The following is a 20,102-nucleotide window of genomic DNA, read 5'->3' on the forward strand; positions in this document are numbered from 1 at the left end:
TCGGGACTATTGTCTTTGTCATGTCGGGGGTTTGACTTTGAGCAGTCTGTTTAGCTGTTCTGTCGGCTAGATCATTGCCTTGGGAAATGATATCAGTAACCTTCGTATGAGCCTTACATTTCATAATTGATATTGCAGTGGGTAGATGTATTGCATCTAATAAGGCATGAATGAGGGGTCCGTGCTGAATGTGGGCACCGTGGGAAGTTAAATAACCTCTCTCTTGCCACAGCACGCCGAAGTCATGTACAACTCCGAATGCATAACGTGAATCAGTGTATATGTTGACTTTTTTATTTGTGGCTTGAATACAGGCTTGTGTCAGAGCGATGAGCTCTGCGGCTTGAGCTGACAAAGTATTTATACGATTAGTTTCAATGACTTCAGTATCTGTGGTGACTGCGTAAGCGGCCACTAACTCTCCTGTACTTGTTCTCATACATGAACCATCTACATACAACGTCAGGTCTGGATCGGACAATGGAACATCGGTCAAGTCTTGTCTGGGTTTTGTCGTTACAGTAATAACTTCAATACAGTCATGGGCTAGTGGGTCTGTTCCGGTTACTGGCAAAAGTGTGGCAGGATTCAATGTGTTACAGCGTCTGATTTCTATGTGTGGCTGAAACAATGTAAGTTCGTATCCTGTAAGTCGCGCTATAGTCAAGTGTTGTGTTTGCGTTCTATTTACGAGAACCTCTACTGCGTGTGGTACTTGAACTGTCAATGGATGTCCTAACACTATGGCATCGCTTTGTCTGATTGCTAAAGCTGTCGCTGCTACTGATTTCAGGCATGCAGGCAAAGCCTGAGCTACGGGATCTAATGTACTAGAAAAATAAGCACATGGTTTGTGTGCTCCTGCTTGATCCTGTGTGAGTACTGACAAGGCAGTACCTTCGCGTTCTGTAACAAAGAGTGTAAACTGTTTTCTGTAACATGGCGTTGCTAAAACAGGTGCTTGACATAAAGCTTTCTTTAGGCTTTCAAAAGCTTGTGTATGTTCTTGAGTCCAAGGGAGAACAGTCGATGTGGCTGCCTCCTGTGTGGTTAACTGGATGAGTGGTTTTGCTAGAAATGCATATTGCGGGATCCACTGTCTACAGTATGAAGTGAGGCCTATGAAAGCCCGCACCTCCTTTTGTGTCTTGGGTATTGGCATGTTAGCTATTAACTGAATGCGGTCTGGTGTAAGCTGCCTTCCCTCCTTGGACAGCGAGTGTCCAAGATAAACAACTCGCTGGACACAGAATTGCAGCTTAGAAGGGGACACCTTGTGTCCCTTTTCGGCTAGAAATTTTAAAACTGTCAGTGATGCTTTTTCACATTCTGGTTCGCTTCTTGCGGTGATCAGCAAATCATCGACGTATTGGAGCAGAGCAGTGTTAACTGGCATGTGGATACTATCTAGTTCTCTTTTCAGTGCTTGGCTATAGATGCTGGGGCTTTCTGTAAATCCTTGAGGTGCGCGTGAGAATTTAAAGCTAAGTCCATTTAAACTAAATCCGAACAAATATTGGCTTTCCGGATCTATTGGGACGCTGAAAAAGGCATTCTTGAGATCAATTACAGTAAAGAATGTTGCTTCGGAATCAATGGCTGTCAGTAATGACGAGATATCTGGGACCACAGGAAATTGTGGCACAATGCACTTGTTTAATTCGCGCAGATCAATAACCAATCGATATACTGGCGGGGCCTTTGGATCTGTTCGTTTAAGAATCGGAATTATCGGTGAATTACATACATTGGAGTCTGTTTCCACAACTACTCCTTGGGCAATGAGCTCGTCAATGATTTGTAGTAAAGCCACTACAGCATCTGGTGGTAACTTGTATTGTCGCATTCGTGGTAGCACCACTCCTGCCTTCAATGTGACTCGATATGGTGTAATATTCATGCAACCAACATCAGTAGGGCCTTGTGCCCATAGACGTGTAGGTAAAATCTGCAGTCGGGGATCCATGTCTCTAGACACATAGTGACCTTTAAAATCACGTAAAAACAACCTTACACCTTCCGGAGAACAACATATTATGGCTCCTAGAGCTTTCAGGGTTTTAATTCCTAACAGATTTTCTGGACATGATTTAGTAAGCAATAAATCTGTAGTTCGGGTCAGAGGTCCTATCGTAAGTGGCAGTGGTTGTGACACTTCATTAACAATAGGTTTTCCTGAAAAACCAAGGGAAATATTCTGAGAGCCTGAGAGGGGTGCCCCTGGAACTTCACTACGTTTTATGGTTGTTCGACTTGCCCCTGTATCGAGTAAAAACTTCCTATCTTGGCCTAATAATTCACTATGTACATAAGGTCCTTCTTGATCTACAGGAATCTCGATAAGGGGTAAATCAATTTCCCTCTCTAGGCTAGTTCATGCGTAACGCTGATACTCAGGATATTCATACTGTGCGGTCTGATACATTTGTCGTGTTGTTGTCTGTGTGGCAGCAGCAGGCAACGGTGGTGCAGCTGGCACAAACTGTATTGGCTGTTGTGCGGCTGGCATGGCCTGGGCATGCTGCATAGCTCCTTGTTCATTCTGATCTTGTCTGAGTGGCCGTGATCTTTCTTGTGTTTTACCTATGGCGATATTATGTTTTAAAACTGGACAATCGTGTACGTAATGACCTGGCTTTTTACAATAATTGCATGTCCCTTTTACAGGTCCTGCTGAATCGGAATGTGTCATACCCTTTTTATGTCCTTCAGCTGGAACAGTCTGGGAAACTAGCATTTTCATTTTCGTGTCTTTCATGCGTCTGTGTTCATGTTCTTGTTCTTCTCTAATTCTATTGTGATGGTACTGTAACATTTGTAACATTTGTGATGGAGTGTTACCTTGCCAGGTACTCTCGAATTTTAATACTCTATTCCTTACTGGGGGCAGGGCATTTTCTACTAATTTTGTTACAAACAGATGCGGGTATGATTCGCTACTGGCTTTTATGCCACTATTTATACCAAAACATTTTTCAAATCGGGCATAGTAATCACTAGTGTCTTCATCTTGCTTCTGCTTACAGGCTGAAATCGTTCCCCAATCTTCCTTTTTCGTAGTTAATAAACGTGGCAGTACCTGTACTAGTAAACCTGGTAATGCTTTAGTTTTATCCCCAAGTCCTGCTCCTGCAGTTCGGGCCTTTTCTTCCGCTTCTAACACTGACCATTCTATCTTTTGGTCACCTACCTCCCACTCTTTTTCCTTGAGTTTCTCATAAATGCCAGCAGGCATCAACACCTTTAATATTGTCATAATGTCGGGATAGGTATACTCTCCCATGAGTAACATGTCTTTAATTTCTCCTGGGTACCACTTTCTTCATTTGTAACAATTCTATTTTTGATATGGGCGTATATACAAATACGCGCCTAAACTCGTTGTCCTCGCCTCTTATTGGGTGCACTTCTCGTAAGGGATTCTGTCTATCCATGTGATACGTGGTTCTTTCCTTGACGGGCAATGAAACATGCTCTGAGCATACAAAAAGAATATACTGCTTTCTTGATTCTAGAATTTCTTTAATTAATTTAGTACCTGGACCTCTCCATTTATTCATAAGCAATTCAGTCAGTATGTCAGGTAAGGGACCAGGGTCCGAATGCTGACTCCGATATAGTATAATGAGTTGTTGAATCATATAAATCCCAGCTAACCTCTGTTCATCTGGGGTGAGATTCAAAAATGTGCGTACTACTGTATCATCATTATATTTTCCGGGACTGTCCACCCAATGGACAGCTGCCCTGGCCAAATCTTGTTCGTCCATAGAATCGAGAAAATGATAACCCCTTCGTTCTCGGAGTAGTTTGTCGGCGGTTTGGAACGAATGCTCATTAGACCTTATATTGATTATAGGTATTTGGAAATTCCTGTTATTATCTGGACATATCGGACGTATTGAGTCAGTATGACATCTAGTCTGATTCCTATTACAAGATCTTCCTCTACCTACATAGGCTATGGTGTCCGACTGTCCTGCGGGCAGTCCTGACCCTTCTTCCTCGCTTTGTTCGAACTCGTCTGCCTCTAATCTCTCTTTGTGTAGGCGTTCTATTTCTTTACGGATCTTTCGGCACATGGCTATTATACAATTTTGCTTATCATGTCTCCCTTCTGATATATTCTGACTCCATCTGGTAAGAATTTGCATTGCTTCCGGGTCTACCCCCGGTCGGTCTACATTTCTGATCACACAGTTTATGAGGAAACGTAACAGTTCCCCCTGTATCTCTACTTTCTGGTACTCCATAGCTCTGTTAATACATTCTGGATCTCGCCCTGTTTGGACAAAATGATATATTTCGTCTAGATGCGCAGTCATTCCTGGTAACTTCGCTAAATACACTGCGGCTCGTCTGATACGCAATGAGGCCAGGGTCATTTCGTCCTCTATACCGGGCACCGGGTCATATCTACAATCTACGAGAAGCTCTTTAAGTGCACGGGCACTTACGAATTTGGGTGTACGTGAATGCGCTGACTCTTGAAAAGTAAGTTTATTTATTCTGGGTGGCGTAGAAAAGATATTGGTAGCACCTCCCGTGGCCCCATCTGGGGCGTCGGGTGTGAAAGGATTCGTTGAACGTGACACAGCAACTATAGGTGTGGACACAGCTATAGAAGTAGCTGTAGGAACAGATACAGAAACAGATGTGCTTGCCGGAACTTGTGACTCGATTTGTTGTTGTAGGGATACGGGTACTGGATCTTGGCGTAGGACCTCCCTGATATGCGGTCTATGTGGGGCGGAATTAGCATACTCGGGAGCTGCGTCATCTAAATATGAGGAAAGAAAAACATCTTCTGCGGTTCTAGGATGCCCCTTAGGATGTACCTTGATTGGGAATAATGGGGGTGGCAAGTCTTTCGGTATCTCTGGAGTAGCCTTAGGTAATCCTTCGGCCAGAAGGGGATACATACCATTCATAAGGGCATTTCTTTGTCTGTCTACTTGTTCTGATTTCACTCGGATACCTTCCTCAATTAATAGATTTTCTCGAACTTTATTTGAACTTTCTTTATTCTTTTCTTCCTGTCTACGTGCTTTTTCTGTGCGTCTATGAGATTCTTTACGCCATAACTCAACGGCGTCTTTCTGTGACTGTCTGACCTTCCTTTTCCATAACTCTTCCTCAACTTTCATAATGCACTCTGCATCCCAGGTTCCCGCTGTGGGCCACCTCTGACTTTCTGGTAATCCCTTGGTGTAGTCTACCCATAAATCAAGAAATAATATAGCGTCTAAGCCATGTTTGTGATACATAAAGTGCCCTGGAGTGTCCCTAGGAGGAATAGGAACGGCTTCTTCGAGAACCCCTTTTCTAGTAGTGATCTGTCTTAATTTCGAGAAGAGCGGCATATTGAGAACTGACCTTATACTTGATTTTGAACAGACTTAATACAATAAACACGATAATGAACAGTCATTCATACCACACTATACAGGACGTTTTTAAACACATTAAACATTTAACATTAAGCCTTTAACTGAAACAACAATGATGATCGTCTGCATAACTAATCACCAAGCTTAATTCTTGACAATAACTGGATACTTCGGAATACTTGATATACTGCTAAACAGTACAGATACACTGCTAAAACAGTGCAGACCGGATTTGTGTACCCAAACCCGTCTTGACCGGCACAACCTATGTGCACGTCAGAAATGCCTCCCCAGCAATGGTACTCACCGGGTAGCTTCGGAAACGGAAGGCCTCAGTAACTTGAACTTGAACCGGACTGGACTCGACTCGACTCGTCGGACACTGGGCTTGACTTCGGACTGGTGGGTCTCTGTGTACCTCGGATCTTGCTCTCTCAGCTAGGCTCTGGTCGGGATACTTCGCACTTCTCACCGCCTCGTCTGGGTGTTGATTGCAGTCTCAGTCGCCCCCGCTTGACCGGAGGGAGATACAGGAAATCCTGCTGGTACGCGTTATTGTCCGTCCAGCTGTGGCAGGAGACCGGGCCTGCAACTCACCGCCGGCGCGTGAGATGAGAAAGTGTCCCTGTTCGGGCGCCATCATGTGGTAAATAATTTTCCTTTACCGGGACTGAATTTGATACAGAAACATTATAAAATAGCTCAGTAAAATGAGAGGCAGAATCCGTGATATTAGAGTTTCGGAATGGGCTTTATTCCAGTAATCGATTATAATCGGTTGCTCCAAGTTCCATCACCACGGGGGTTCAGGAAGTGAAGTACATACTTTATTGACAAGAAATGACTTTTATAGTACATACATGACAATGAAGCGAATGCAGTAGGCGTAACAATTGATAAGGAAAATGACGATTTGTTCTGCGTAACCAGAAATGGGTGTAATAAGGCGTAAAAAGGAACATAATTGGTTATGATGTCATATATAGGTGGATCTATAAGATAATACTTGGCCTAGATGCGCGCGCAGCAGTATGACGTGTAATTGACGTGTAACTAGGGGGTGAAGGGGACTTGACATTTAGCTCTACATGTGGAGACAAAAAGTCTGGGGGGTCAAGTCAACCTAATCCCAAATCATATCTAACATCCTATGTTTAAAGAACTATGTTATCCACAAAAGAAGGACTCTCGGACAGAATCTATTCTATACTGACTGTGCGTGCATGTACAAGCGTCTAAGTGTCTACACTGAATGCGAGGGGGTAGGAATATTCCATGGTAACAGGGCTATGAATTACTTGCATAAGGGCAGAGAAGCCGGGCCTTTTGCTCGGTGACTGGAAGAATGTTTACTTAAGCTACTAGGCAGGAATGCATCGGCTGAGGGGGAAGCAGATAATTCGAAGGTGAAATACAGTTCTTGGCAGAGAATAGGCTGATGTCAGGCTTCGTGAGCCGCGCAGAGAATGAGACAAAGTTCATGGTCACAGATGCAGGCTCAGACTGGAGCTTTCAGAGGCAGAAGGCAAGAAGAGTTTTGATGACAGAATCAGGGCCTACTTGCCTGGACTGTAAAATGGCATAAGTGAGCCATACAAAGCCGGTGGCCTTTCATATTTAGGAATGGAATATCCGGCCTGTTCATGGCGGATCTGACAGAGGACATGTTGACGGTGGACGCATATGTATTTGCGTCTTCATAACTGGAACTGGAGGGAACATACATGTACTTGTGACACGCACATAGAACCGTTGGGGTCCAAGATAGGGGACATAACTGACCAGAAAAATCCATATTTCCACAAACCAAATAGGAGAAATAATGCATTAACAAACAGATATGGTTCGCCTTGACCGAACGCATACTCAGTATGTCTATGACTTTTACTCTACAATACTAACAAAGTTGACAACCTTAGTACACAGATTGGTCTTCTTTTGTAGCTGATGGTATACACAGCTACAAACAAGATTAGATTTTTTTGGATTTCTTTCTTACATCTGAGACATTTTTGCCCTCACTATATTCGAAATAGATCCTAGGTAACATTTGCGTCTAATGAATTAGGTAGAACCCAGTTTCCCATTTAGAAATACTGGGTGGCTGTATACGTTTGTATCATTTTAAAGACAGTTATTTGAAAGATGTACCCCCAAATTGACTTGGTCTTTCAAGTTTAATCAATGAGGAAAGATCTTGAAAGTAGAGAATGGATAAAGAATTCCTCCACTGTAAAGTCGGGTCTTCTGAGCCCTCACTCATTCAACAAAAACCATACCAAACCTCAGAAAAGCAAAAATTCTGGTGCATGATTTTCAGTGTAGAATGGTGCCAACTACTAAACTCTGGTTGTGTGGTTGGTTGAGTTGGTGGCAATATTGCAAACACTTCCAAATCAATAACATCTGTGCTGTTGTGTCCTAGGGCACAAAAGCCAGAACACTATAAAGGGTAAGATGGGCATATAAATATTAAAAGACTCTAAAGTAAAGCAACCTATTGGGAAGAACATTTTGATGTAATGCATTGGCCTTCATTTCTATTATTAAATGTCTAAAAAAAATGCCAACTTAGAGATAATACCTGACCCAAGAACTGTTGACAAGACCAAGGGTTGATGAAAGAAGGCCAGAAATCTGATGCCTAATCCTCCTCACCCATTCTCAAGCAATGTATAGTTAGTATTTTGACCATTGGTTCAAACCGTTTTGCACGCAATCACTGGCTAACACCATCAAGATATCCCCTAAACCTTGCTGCTGACAATTCCCTATCATCAACCACCTGTTAAATGGTTGCTGGGCAAACATATTTATTGGCACTTTCCAAAAACAAGTGTCACCAACGTGGACAATTAAAATTAACATCCGAGGAATTTTGGGATGATGGAAGATAATATTTTACAGCTTTGGAGCTGCCGTACAAGGATATGCGTCCTTATCTGATTTCAACTAAAAACATTAGAAAAGATTCTAAAGTGTGATCTTGTTGCGCATTGCAGATATAGTACAGAGTTTTTTAAGGCCTTTTACCATGATGAAAATATGGTATGTGGCTTTAAATGTGGTCATGGTGTTGCAGACCAAAAATGAACTGAGAAGCATGTCTATAAACTCTTTGTACCACGAAGAGTTTCTTATGTAAATACCATAGCAATTTTGTGATGAAGGTGTCACAGAAGCAGTAGATACATCGGTAGTGAAGATGGAAGATTGTATTATAAGTCGTTGTGTTGACTTGGTGGTGAAGGAGAGGCTACTCTCAGTTCTGACATTTAAGCTATGCATCTTGTTGATAACGCCCCTAAGGGGTCAAACCAGGCAAACAAAAATGATGAGAACTCCAAGACACCCATGATCTGGGTCTCTTGTTCTGGATATTATTAGGCTTTTAAGATTGTTCTGTCTTCAGCGACAAAGTCAAACTTTCTACATCCATTGCTCTACTTTCTTCCTTTTCTGCCACTTGGTGGTGTGTCCCAGGTCTTTCTTCTAGTAAAAGGTAGGTCTTGATGTCATCACCTTGCCTGTGATGGTCAATAAGGTGGCCCTTCAGTATTATGGGATGATGTGGATATTTTCCAAAGAGTTGATCCTAGGATGATTTTTCTGTCTGTGAGTATTAAGAAAGAATGACAACTAGGTGAAGAGCAGACCCCTCAATGTTCAGGCATCGGCTTGTGGCTGAGGCCACCTGTTCCTGATACGTATGGGCTCATCCCTCAGGCTGAATAACACTGGCTTTCTTCAACAGTGAAGTTGGAACTCTGACAGGGAGTCAGTCAGCAGATTTTTTACCGAATGCAGGGTCGGCCCACAATGGGTCTGTATTTAGTCTAGATTGTAGGATTAGCAATCAGTTTTATCAAGAGTGATGTTTTAGATTATATTGGATGTCACCCATGTTTAGGGATAGTGATGTATTGATTGACTAGCATTAAACTTTTCAGTGGGATGAAAGGATTTTGGAGGATAATAATAATAATCCACATTTGTAAAGTGCAAACAATCACCCGTAAGGGTCTCTAGGCGCTGGGGGGCCGTTGGGAAGATTAAGCAAGCTATTGCCCAGAGTCTCATGGTGCTGGGCTAATCTGCCGCCGGTGCTGGGGATCGAACTGTGATCCCCAGATTCCGGAGTCAGTCAACCTGGCCGCGGCGCCACACCTCTTCCCTGATGATAGTAGCTCTGTGATACTCTCTTCCTGGTCCATTTAGAGATTTCAGAGAATTGATTTGTGTGATTGTTAGACATCAGACGTCAGACAGATGTTGTGATGTTTGCCCTGGTATTATCGATGCTGCTATAGACATTCAGTTTTTACAGCATCCTCTGCTGGGAAACTGCATGATATTGTAGATCTAGAACAGTTCTATGGAAGCCCTCTTTGCATTAGTTATCCATTGCTCTGTATTGCCTCAACCCATATTGCTACTCACTACCCCCATGACATGACTTTGCCTTTGTCTGCAGTCTGATAATTCTCTGATTTGATGCACGTTGGATTCCCCTTTTGTGTCCCAGAGTCTGTAATTCAACATGTAGTTTTCCTTTATAAGGTATTGCTGTGTATTATAGACGTGTGGTGAGAAAAGCCCTCACCCTGATTTTTAACCTTGGGTATATTTGCTTTATTTTATCATTTGGGGAAAGATCTGTTTTTAAAACTTTGAGAAGACCTGTTATCTTTGTTTAGCTCTGCATTGTGCTTCTTGTATTTTAATCGAAGAGACTTTTGCTACTTTGCACACGAATCTTTGAGACTGTATTTCTGTGTCCTCCCTCTATGTTTTTGTCTCCGCTTCCCCGGTCCAACGCCGGCCTTGCTGCCGTTCGATTGGGGGGAAGCGGACACACCTCCTCTTTTCTGCCAACCGGCTTCCTTGTTATTTTTACTTCCGGGAAAGGGCGGGGATCGGAGCCTCACGAGCCCGGCCAGCTATTTAAACTCACGCTGGGCCGGACGCGCAGCGGTACGTGTGGTGAGAAAAGCCCTCACCCTGATTTTTAACCTTGGGTATATTTGCTTTATTTTTTAATTTGGGGAAAGATCTGTTTTTAAAACTTTGAGAAGACCTGTTATCTTTGTTTAGCTCTGCATTGTGCTTCTTGTATTTTAATTGAAGAGACTTTTGCTACTTTGCACACAAATCTTTGAGACTGTATTTCTGTGTCCTCCCTCTGTGTTTTTGTCTCCGCTTTCCCGGTCCAACGCCGGCCTTGCTGCCGTTCGATTGGAGGGAAGCGGCCACACCTCCTCTTTTCTGCCAACCGGCTTCCTTGTTATTTTTACTTCCGGGAGAGGGTGGGGATCGGAGCCTCACGCGCCCGGCCAGCTATTTAAACTCATGCTGGGGCGGACGCGCCGGCGGTGCGCCAAAGGCGCGCCAAAGGCAAGCCCGTCTGCGCCCGTCCACGCCAAGGCCGGGACAAGGGTGGGTAATGCTGTCCTACCGACTCTAAAAGATTCATACTCCTCTGAGGCCTTGAGAAATCTCAACTATAAGGTCGTCTGTAAATGTCCTAACTTACCCGAAACAATCTTTGGGGCTTGTTCCTGCTATAAATGCAGGACCAATCTTCCCTTTGAATTACCTACTGGCAAAAACAATAGCAAAACTAGGTCTGTCAGTACTAGTGGTTATGGCCAGCTCAAAGGAGGCTTAATTAATGCTAGATCTATGTGCAAACACAGTCAAGATGTTAGAGATCTTATTTTAGATCATCAACTAGATTTGCTATTTGTTACGGAAACTTGGCTAAAAGACTGGAGTAGTCCAGATGTTGCTGACTCTGTTCCATCAAGCTACTCGATATACAGGAAAGATCGAATGATAGGCAGAGGAGGAGGGCTGGCTATTATTTTACGAGATACCTTTTCCTGCACATACTTTGATCTTAAAACAATTAAAGGAGCAGAAAGTCTGGGCTTCTGCCTCTCCCTCAATGCCACTTCATGTTTTTCAGGAGCTCTTATCTACCGCCCACCAGGTCAAAGTTCTACTTTCGTAGAGTCACTCGGTGACTCCCTGAGTTATCTCTTACTCAAATATGCAAATTTTACACTTTTAGGTGATTTTAACCTTCACTTAGAGGGTGGTTCTGATCCAGGTACAGATAATTTTCTCCAAATATTAGACCTGTTTTCGCTACAACAACTAGTGAGGGGACCAACACACCTGGCGGGGCATACTTTAGATGGGGTATGTTCTAATCTGGCCTGGCTATTGGCTGATACCCCTTATCCCCAGGTATGGTCTGACCACTTCTTCGTCCCTTTTAGGCTCACGATCCCCCAGAAGTGCCATGTGGAGAAGTCCCCCAATGATTTCCACCAGGGGCCCAAATGGGCACATATTGCTGGAAATCCTAATCTATCTACTTTGGCACATGCCCTTACTCCTGCCTTGACAGGTAATACAGAATTAGATTCACGTTTATTTCAGTCCTGGATATCCAAAGTATGTAATACACTTTCTCCTCAGGAGAAGTGGAACAAACAAAAAAAAACCTAAAATTTAAAAAACCCCTTGGTTTACGCCCCTATTGACCCAAGCGCATTTGTATTGTAAACAACTTGAGCGACAATGGAGAAAGGAGTATAATGAGGAACAAAAAACAGAGTTTAAAAAGAGCAGGCAAGCCTACTTTCGCCAGATTAAACTGGCAAAAAACAGAATATTTTACTAATAAAATAAATGCAGCCAAGGAAGATCAGAAAACTATCTTTTCAATTGTGAAGTCATACACAAAACCTAAAGTGGAACAAAAGGAACTTCCGGCCTCGCAGAAATTGTGTGATAGTATTTCACTATTTTTGGAGGAAAATATTAAAAAAATTCAAAGAGATTTCCCAGTATATAATCAGGACTATGTTTTTGATCCTCTTTCGGTGGAAAGCACTATCTCTATTTGCACTTTTGAATCAGTCCCATTGGAGCGGACTCTTGCGGCAATAGAAAGGTGCCTGTCCCCCGACGATTCTCCATAAAATGCTTGAGATCGTGAATTCTCTTATCAATCACATAGTCAATTCCTCCCTTAGGACAGGTATTGTACCAGACGAGTGGAAGCTTGCGCTGGTAAAACCGTTAAAAAAGAAACAAAACATTGATTCGGCTGTACTTTCAAACCTTCGCCCGATCTCTCTCCTTCCCCTGTTAGGTAAAATAACAGAGACATTTGTTCATAAGGAACTAACTAAGTTCCTTGAAGAGCAACAAATTCTCTATCCACTACAATCTGGTTTTCGCCCAAAACACTCTACAGAATCGGCCGTCTTGGAAATATCTGACAATCTTAAAATGATTGCCGATAAAGGCAAGAGAGCGGTCCTGATTCTTTTGGACTTGTCGGCTGCATTCGACACCATTTCCCATGATATTCTTTTGAAACGTCTCGAATGCAGCGGCATTTCCGGTACGGTATTGGAATGGATCAAGTCGTTCCTTTCTAACCGGAGACAAGCAGTTACCTTGGGCACGTTCCTTTCTACAGAACGTAACCTTACGGCAGGGGTTCCTCAAGGGTCCTCCCTAAGCCCATTATTGTTTAATATATATATGACCCCTCTTATCTCTTCGATTGGATCATTTGGGATAGAGGTCACATCATATGCAGATGATACCCAAATGATCCTCTCTATAGAGAATGGCTCCGTGGAGGCTGAGATTAATTTTAAAAGTTGTCTGACCGCCGTTCTTCAGTGGATGAGGAATAATCAGCTAAAATGCAACACGGATAAAACAGAAATCCTCCCGATAGGGAATGATGTCCTCTTCCAACCCTCCAAATGGTGGCCTGAAGGTGCGACTCCCCCGCCTGATGTGGTGAAAGTCACTAGGAATTTGGGAGTACAATTTGACACCTCTCTTTCTTTCTTACCTCATGCCAAAGCAGTGGCGGGAATGTGCTTCAGCCTGATTAAATCTTTAAAGATTTTTTTTTAATTTCTCCCTTTGGCTGCAAGGAAATCTGTGGCTGTGGCTCTGATACGCTCGCGCCTAGACTATTGTAACGGTCTCCTTGCAGGAGTTAATAAAGCTATTTAAATTACAGGTTGTGCAACATGTCTGTCTCTGCTGCCTTGAATAGTCTACATTGGCTCCCGGTGCATAAGAGAATTCGTTTTTAAGATCCTCTTGATCACCTTTAGAGCTAAGCTCAATGTGGGACCTAAATACCTGGCGGCACGCTTTGTCCCATACTCAACAACGAGACTCCTTAGGTCTTCTTCAGCAAACCTGCTTAAACTCCCCAACTTTAGGTACAAATTGAAAGGAGGTAAGATTGTGGCTTACCTGGGTGCCAAAACATTCTGGTCTTCAATTTGCACTGGAAAAAGTGAATCGGGCAATCTCAGTAAGCCTAGGTGGGAAGGCTCCTGGCCCGGACGGTGTTCCGGTAGACCTATTTAAATCAAATATGACCTTATGGGGGCCAATTATCACCCAGGTTATCAATGCCAGCTGTTTTGCACCTTTTTTGCCATCCTGGGTTGAGTCAACTATTGTACGGGGAATCGTCAATACCCTGTTTGTTATAGGCCCATTTCATTATATGGATTCTATGACCAAAATGGTGGGTCGAATAATTCTAGAACGATTACATGTGTGGGCAGAGGATACTAAAGTCCTTTCTGATATCCAATATGGTTTTCGGGAGGGCATTGGGACGACCGAGCAGAGTCTGAATTTAAGCCTCCTTATTGGGAAATATACGCGGGTGAAGGAGGGAAGGCTGTTTTTAGCTTTTGTGGATCTCACCGCAGCTTTCGATTCTGTAAGACATGCTAAGCTCTGGGAGATCCTTGAGGAAATGGGGGTGGAAGCACAAATTATAAATTTTCTTAAACGCTTTTATTGTAACGCTCAGGCGCGAGTTCAATTCGGTCTGAGCCGGAGGTGTAGGGATATGTTCCTGGACGGACAGAATATTGAGCCCACAAAGAGAGTCTCATACTTAGGAATACTCTTTGACCAAAACGATTTATGGGCTCAAGCTGTATCAGCAAAAGAATTAGTATTCTCAAGAACAATTACTGCTCTTGTTCATTTTTCAAGAAAATTAGGCAGGAGACCTCCACCAGAGCTCTTTCAGATTTATAAAGCAAAAAGTGTCTCCACAGCAATGTATGGAGCAGGGGTGTGGGGTTTCGTTGACACGCATCCGTTAAAAAATGTGGAAAACACATTTTTGAGATATATTCAGTCAGTCCCGAGTAGCACACCTTCGTATGCCTGCCATGCTGAGCTGGGCTTACCATACCTTTCTGATCTGATAAAAATGGAGCCTCTCCTTTTATGGCACCGGATCTGGACGAAAACGGAGACCCAGCTAAATAGGGACTTTTTAATGGACAGCCTAAAGCTGGGGTTTTAAAGATTCCCTGGGTATGGTACGTTTGAGATTTTATTTTATGGGACACCCAGAATATTTTATTGACCCAAGTAGCATGCAACCGGTTAGGAGAAAGAATTTAAAAAGGGAGGGCCCCCTGGTCTTGGACACGATAAAACTGTAGGCTGAGATTGTAAAGCCTAGTATCCAGCAGAATCAGATGATTTTAACCACCTTTAGTATTCAACCTTATTTAACAACCATACCTGGTGGCTACGATAGGTTTCTATTGACACTATTTAGGTTTGGGATCCTTCACAGAATTGATAGTTTCCCTAAAATGAACGACTGGGCCCGAAAATTTCAGTTGTGTCCTTGTGACAATCACTCAGGCCAATCCACTATTCATGTATTGTTTTTTTGTAGATTTTATAGTGAATTGAGAAAAGTATGGATTGTCCCTATTTTAAAATCTTTGGGGATTAGACAATATCGCCCGGCATTCATTGTATTACAATCTTTGGATACTGTACATATCGTGTGGAGAAAAGCAATGTTCTTAAAGAAAGTAGTTAGCCTCAGGAAAAGTATTATTATATAAGTATTAGATCAATTAGTCGTATATGGCGTATTAATATTAACTCTGATTTTTATATATTGTGTTTTATTGATAATTTGTGTAACAACACGCCTGATTCCATGTACTTTTATGATCGTTTGAAAAAGTAGCTGATATATAATATCTTTTTAAATCATTCTGTGCAATAATTTGTATGTTTTTATGTGCATTTATGATTGTATGAAATAGCAATCGAATAAAGCTGTCTTTGACTCTATGATTTGTTTTCACTATGTAATATGATAACAGTCAAGTACTTATGTTTTCTTTCCCATTGGTCCAATGATAACTTTTTACTCACTTGGTCAAGGATTCATCACGGCCAATAAGAAAGTAGCAATAAGAAACCATTCTTGTAACTATTGCCTGTCACCTGGTAACTGATTGTCCTGAGGGGTGGTGATATTACTTTCAACACTGCTTGTTCATGCAGAGGTTATGATCTAACAAATCCATTAATTTGTTTTTATTTTTAGCATTCAGATGACCCAAAGCCATCCTCATTACGGGAATGTTTCAAACAATTTGCCGAATGCCTGGAGCGCCACGTGACCAGCCCAAATGTTGTCGATGCGATCCTAGGTCTCATGGAAAGGGGCACCATGGTCATCACCACCAACTTTTACAACTTCCTAGAATCAATGGGACAATTTAAAGGAAAGCCTCTGACGACTATTGACATGCAAGATAAGTCGAAGGTATGAGAATAACACGTATGTTGGACATATTTTTACTTTTCTCTATGGGAAGTAAAACTCATCAGTGTATCTCTTTTTTAAGGACTTGAAAACCTTTTACTTTTATGATACTTTGCATTCTTAATCAGCTCAAATGTTTATATAATTGCTGTATTGTGAATGAAGACAATTTGAGTTACCATGCCAGAACTTCAGTCATGGCAAGTATACTGATGGTCAGTCCAAATGCCACCAGTCCCACCAGCCAGTCCCCAATAATTTAAAACTAATAATGCCCTGAACAGTCATGCCAAACCATGTGTTAACAGACTGCCTGATCCAGCTTTTAAAAACAGAATTAGCCAAATGGATATCTGATCTGACCACTGAACACTTCAGAAAATTGAAAAGTCAAGTCATATGCTCTGTTACAATCTCTACCTTTTCATACTTAGAGTAGGTAGATATCAAATTAGTGCACCTGGGACTATGCTGAATATCAAACTAAAACATTCCTCACCATCACTTCAGTTTGTCTTCACTTCAGAAATTAGTCAATGAGGACCCAAATCCATTTTAGAGCGAGTGATCTTCCAAAAAGCAACCACTGCCTCCTAACAGCAACCTTCTTAAAAATCTATCAATATTTTGGATACCTTTTCGAGTGACTATCCTTAAACATCACATGGTGCGATATGTCTTTTAAATGAGCCCATGCTAGACATGGTCCAGGTGGGATTGGGAAACCAGAGGCTCTTTGATGGGTTCCCTAAATGTTCCTCCTATTAGAGTAATAATTGGTCAACACAAAGGTTCCCTCTGTGTCTCCACCCTGCTGATTGATAACCCAGGATAAAATAACTTGGTTAGCACAAAGAAGTTGTGATTGGGGTCTTGGAAGAACGAGGGAAGATATATCAGTTAGAAAAGTATTTTACAGAGATAGACTAATGAACAGATGTCTGGCCCCATACTAGAATTTAGCAAGGATGTCTTTTGACTTGTTTATCAAGTTTTAGTTTGCTGATCATCTCAATTGTTTTTCATTGGGTATTTATCTTTTAATGAACAGTCTATATTGTTTTTCTGCATGTGCTGTACATAAATTTATGCATTAAGGTACTCGGATTGCTAGGTACTGCCCCCCATCCCCCAGGGAACTGAGATCTAGTCACTTAAACTACCTGGTCATCCCCACTTATAAAAAACACAGGACTGAAGGAAGAAGGTTTTCTGTTACCGCCACTCGAGCATGGAATACTTTACCATTGGAGATCAGGCAGACCTCCAATTACATTAGATTTAGACTTCTTCTGAAGACTTGGATCTTTAAACAGGCTTAGCAGTGACGATGGATGAAGGACGTATCAGCTACCTAGCACCAAGACTACTTTCTGTGAATGTGCGCTCTAGAAATACTCAGTAACATAACATAACATACCATAACAAGGTGAAAAATCCTTGCAATTGAATGATCTTGACATATCATCTCCACAACCCCTTGAAGTAAGTATTCAGAACCCCAAATCTTCCTGTCACAGCACCGCTAAATAGCCTATATGATTCGTGGGTGCTATACAAAATTCATACATACATACATTTGAATGACAGCTTAACTGAGAAACAACTCGTATCTGGGACCGGATCACTGACTGAATATCGGAATCAGAAATAGCATGTCAAAAATATGGAGGACCAAAATATTGAGGAGGTAAGTGCAAATAGGTAAGTATAGATTTACTATTCTTAACTCCACATCTATGCACCTTGAAGATATATATGTCGTCAAGGTACATATATGTGGAGTTATAGATAGTAAAACTTTGCTCACCTATAAACAATTACCTGTAGAATATTTTTGTCCTTGATATTCTTGACACAATATTTTGCCCCACGATATTTCCGATAGTTCCGTTTTCAATTCTCTGTCTACCTCTGGGGCCTGTTAAAAGAGACATTATATTTCCTTTTTTTTCAATCAAGAGATAAGCACTCCCGGGGTGGATATACTCGCTGTTTATTATCAGCGTGTGCCACACAACAGCCGCATTTCGGCTGACGCCTTGGTCAATGTCATTGACAAAAGCGTCAGCCGAAACGCGACTGTTGTGTGCCTGCACACACTGATAATAAACGAGTATATCCACCATCGGGAGTGCTTATTTCTTGATTGAAAAGAAGGAAAGGAGCGCCGATCTCTAATTTCACGGGTACACCCCCGTGATGATAGGGATATAGATATATATATGGATGAATGATTACAACTTTTGATTTGGGGACAAAGCGTTTGTCATCATATTATGGAATTTGTTTTGCGATTCTTTATACAGAGTTGCATTATTAGTATTGGCAGCAATCACTTCCCACACCTCATTTTTTACATTATTTGAATAGTTTTAGTTCATATATTGTGGAACAATTCAATAAGTATTATCACATTATTGTCAAACATATTTGTAACTAGACACAGGACAATGCTTACAGACTCTAAGGTCATTCAGCATTGAGTCCAAATCTTGGGGTTTAGGTGGTGGGCCATGTACGTAGGGTAAAGCGAGCCTGCACCAGTATCCACAAAGAAGAAAGTTTCCTACCATTGATTAATAAACAGAAAACACACTGTTTATAACCCCTTTTCTGACACCTTTTCAACCAGAACACACTTATAGGTCAGTCTGCTCTACTAAGCTATACAAGACTTTCTTAGAGTCTACCACTTAAATCCTTCAGGCCTGCGGATACCCCTGGAAACAAGAAAGCCTGCAAAATGCAATTGAGCCTTATGACAAAAAGCATATAATACATAATTGTATACATAGTTCGACTACATGATTTTACTTGGATTGCCATTAAACATAAGTCTTTTCCTATTAGGATGCAGTGTTTAACATAACAAATGATAAATAAAATACTTAAATTCATCATATTATTATGCAGCATTTTCAAGCTTTAGTCTTTCAAAATCATATTTTGAGGAAGACCGACAGGATGATTAAATGTTGTGTTGAATAAAAACTTTAACATTTTCTTATATTACATATATGTGTGTGTGTATGTATGTATGTGGCATTTGTTTATTGCAACCTCTTTAGAAAGGCAGAGAATGGCTGTACGGGGTGGTAAAGTACACATATATAGTCATATATGTGTGTGCAGTGGGTTGTATTGCTGTCAGGAGAGAGATCCTTAAAGGACAAGAACCCTCACTCACCCAAGGATGACATGCTTCATCATTAGGTTCCCTCCTCACACCGGGACTGCAAGGTCCTTGGTGTGGGCTTCAACTCTCAAAAGGGGAGGAGAAAAGGTGTTTTGAAAATTAGCGCTGTTAGAGGGTCAGTGATGGGCAGAGTGCAATGAAAATTGTGAATAAAACTATCTCCAGAGGACCAAATTAGCTTTATTCGATGGTCTTCTGAAACAGGGTATAAACTGAGAGGATGCTGAGATTTAATCAAATCTGCCCCTATAGATGGTCAACTTGCCGCCCTTGGTTGATCCCAAATGAGGTTCAGGGGCATTAATCAGGACCTGGATAATTAGTCACTCTGTTCAAAAGGAAACAATAATATTTCAAGATATACTGCCCACATAAAGGTTTCAATCCGATTTTAGGCCCAAATATAGCACAGAGTCTGCCCTGGTGGCGGTCACAGATAACCTTAGATAGCGGTCAATCTACGATTCTTGTGCTATTGGACCTCTGCCATATTCGACATGGTTTCTCACCAGATCCTGCTCAGGAGATTGGAGGAAGTTGGACTTAGAGGACTAGCTCTGAAGTGGATGACAAGCTTCCTCTCCTCCCGTTCTCAGACCATTAACTTAGGTCCTTATCAGTCAAAAACTATGGAATTGACCAAGGGAGTACCTCAGGGCTCCTGTTTGAGTCCCACCTTGTTCAATATTTATGTGGCTCCCCTGGCTAATCTCATTAGGACCTGTGGCTTTACCCCTATTTCATACGCTGACGACACTCAGCTTCTTTTCACATTTAACAAATCCACTCCTTCTGTTCAGGCTACTTTTTCTTCTGGAATGAGTACCATCTCCAATTGGATGAGAAGTAATTTTCT

General features: G+C 41.9%; 1 protein-coding gene across 1 annotated transcript in view; it reads left to right on the forward strand.

The window, feature by feature from the left end:
• LOC146854195 (protein FAM118A-like) overlaps window positions 1-20,102 on the forward strand; it is a 413,277-nt gene that overhangs the window by 183,039 nt on the left and 210,136 nt on the right. The window contains exon 4 of the mRNA XM_085651031.1: window positions 15,826-16,047. Within this exon, the coding sequence (XP_085507157.1) occupies window positions 15,826-16,047 (222 nt within the window). The remainder of the gene's footprint in view (window positions 1-15,825; window positions 16,048-20,102) is intronic.

The sequence above is a fragment of the Triturus cristatus genome, chromosome 4_1 (genome assembly GCF_964204655.1).
Source record: "Triturus cristatus chromosome 4_1, aTriCri1.1, whole genome shotgun sequence".
Classification (NCBI taxonomy): Eukaryota; Metazoa; Chordata; class Amphibia; order Caudata; family Salamandridae; genus Triturus; species Triturus cristatus.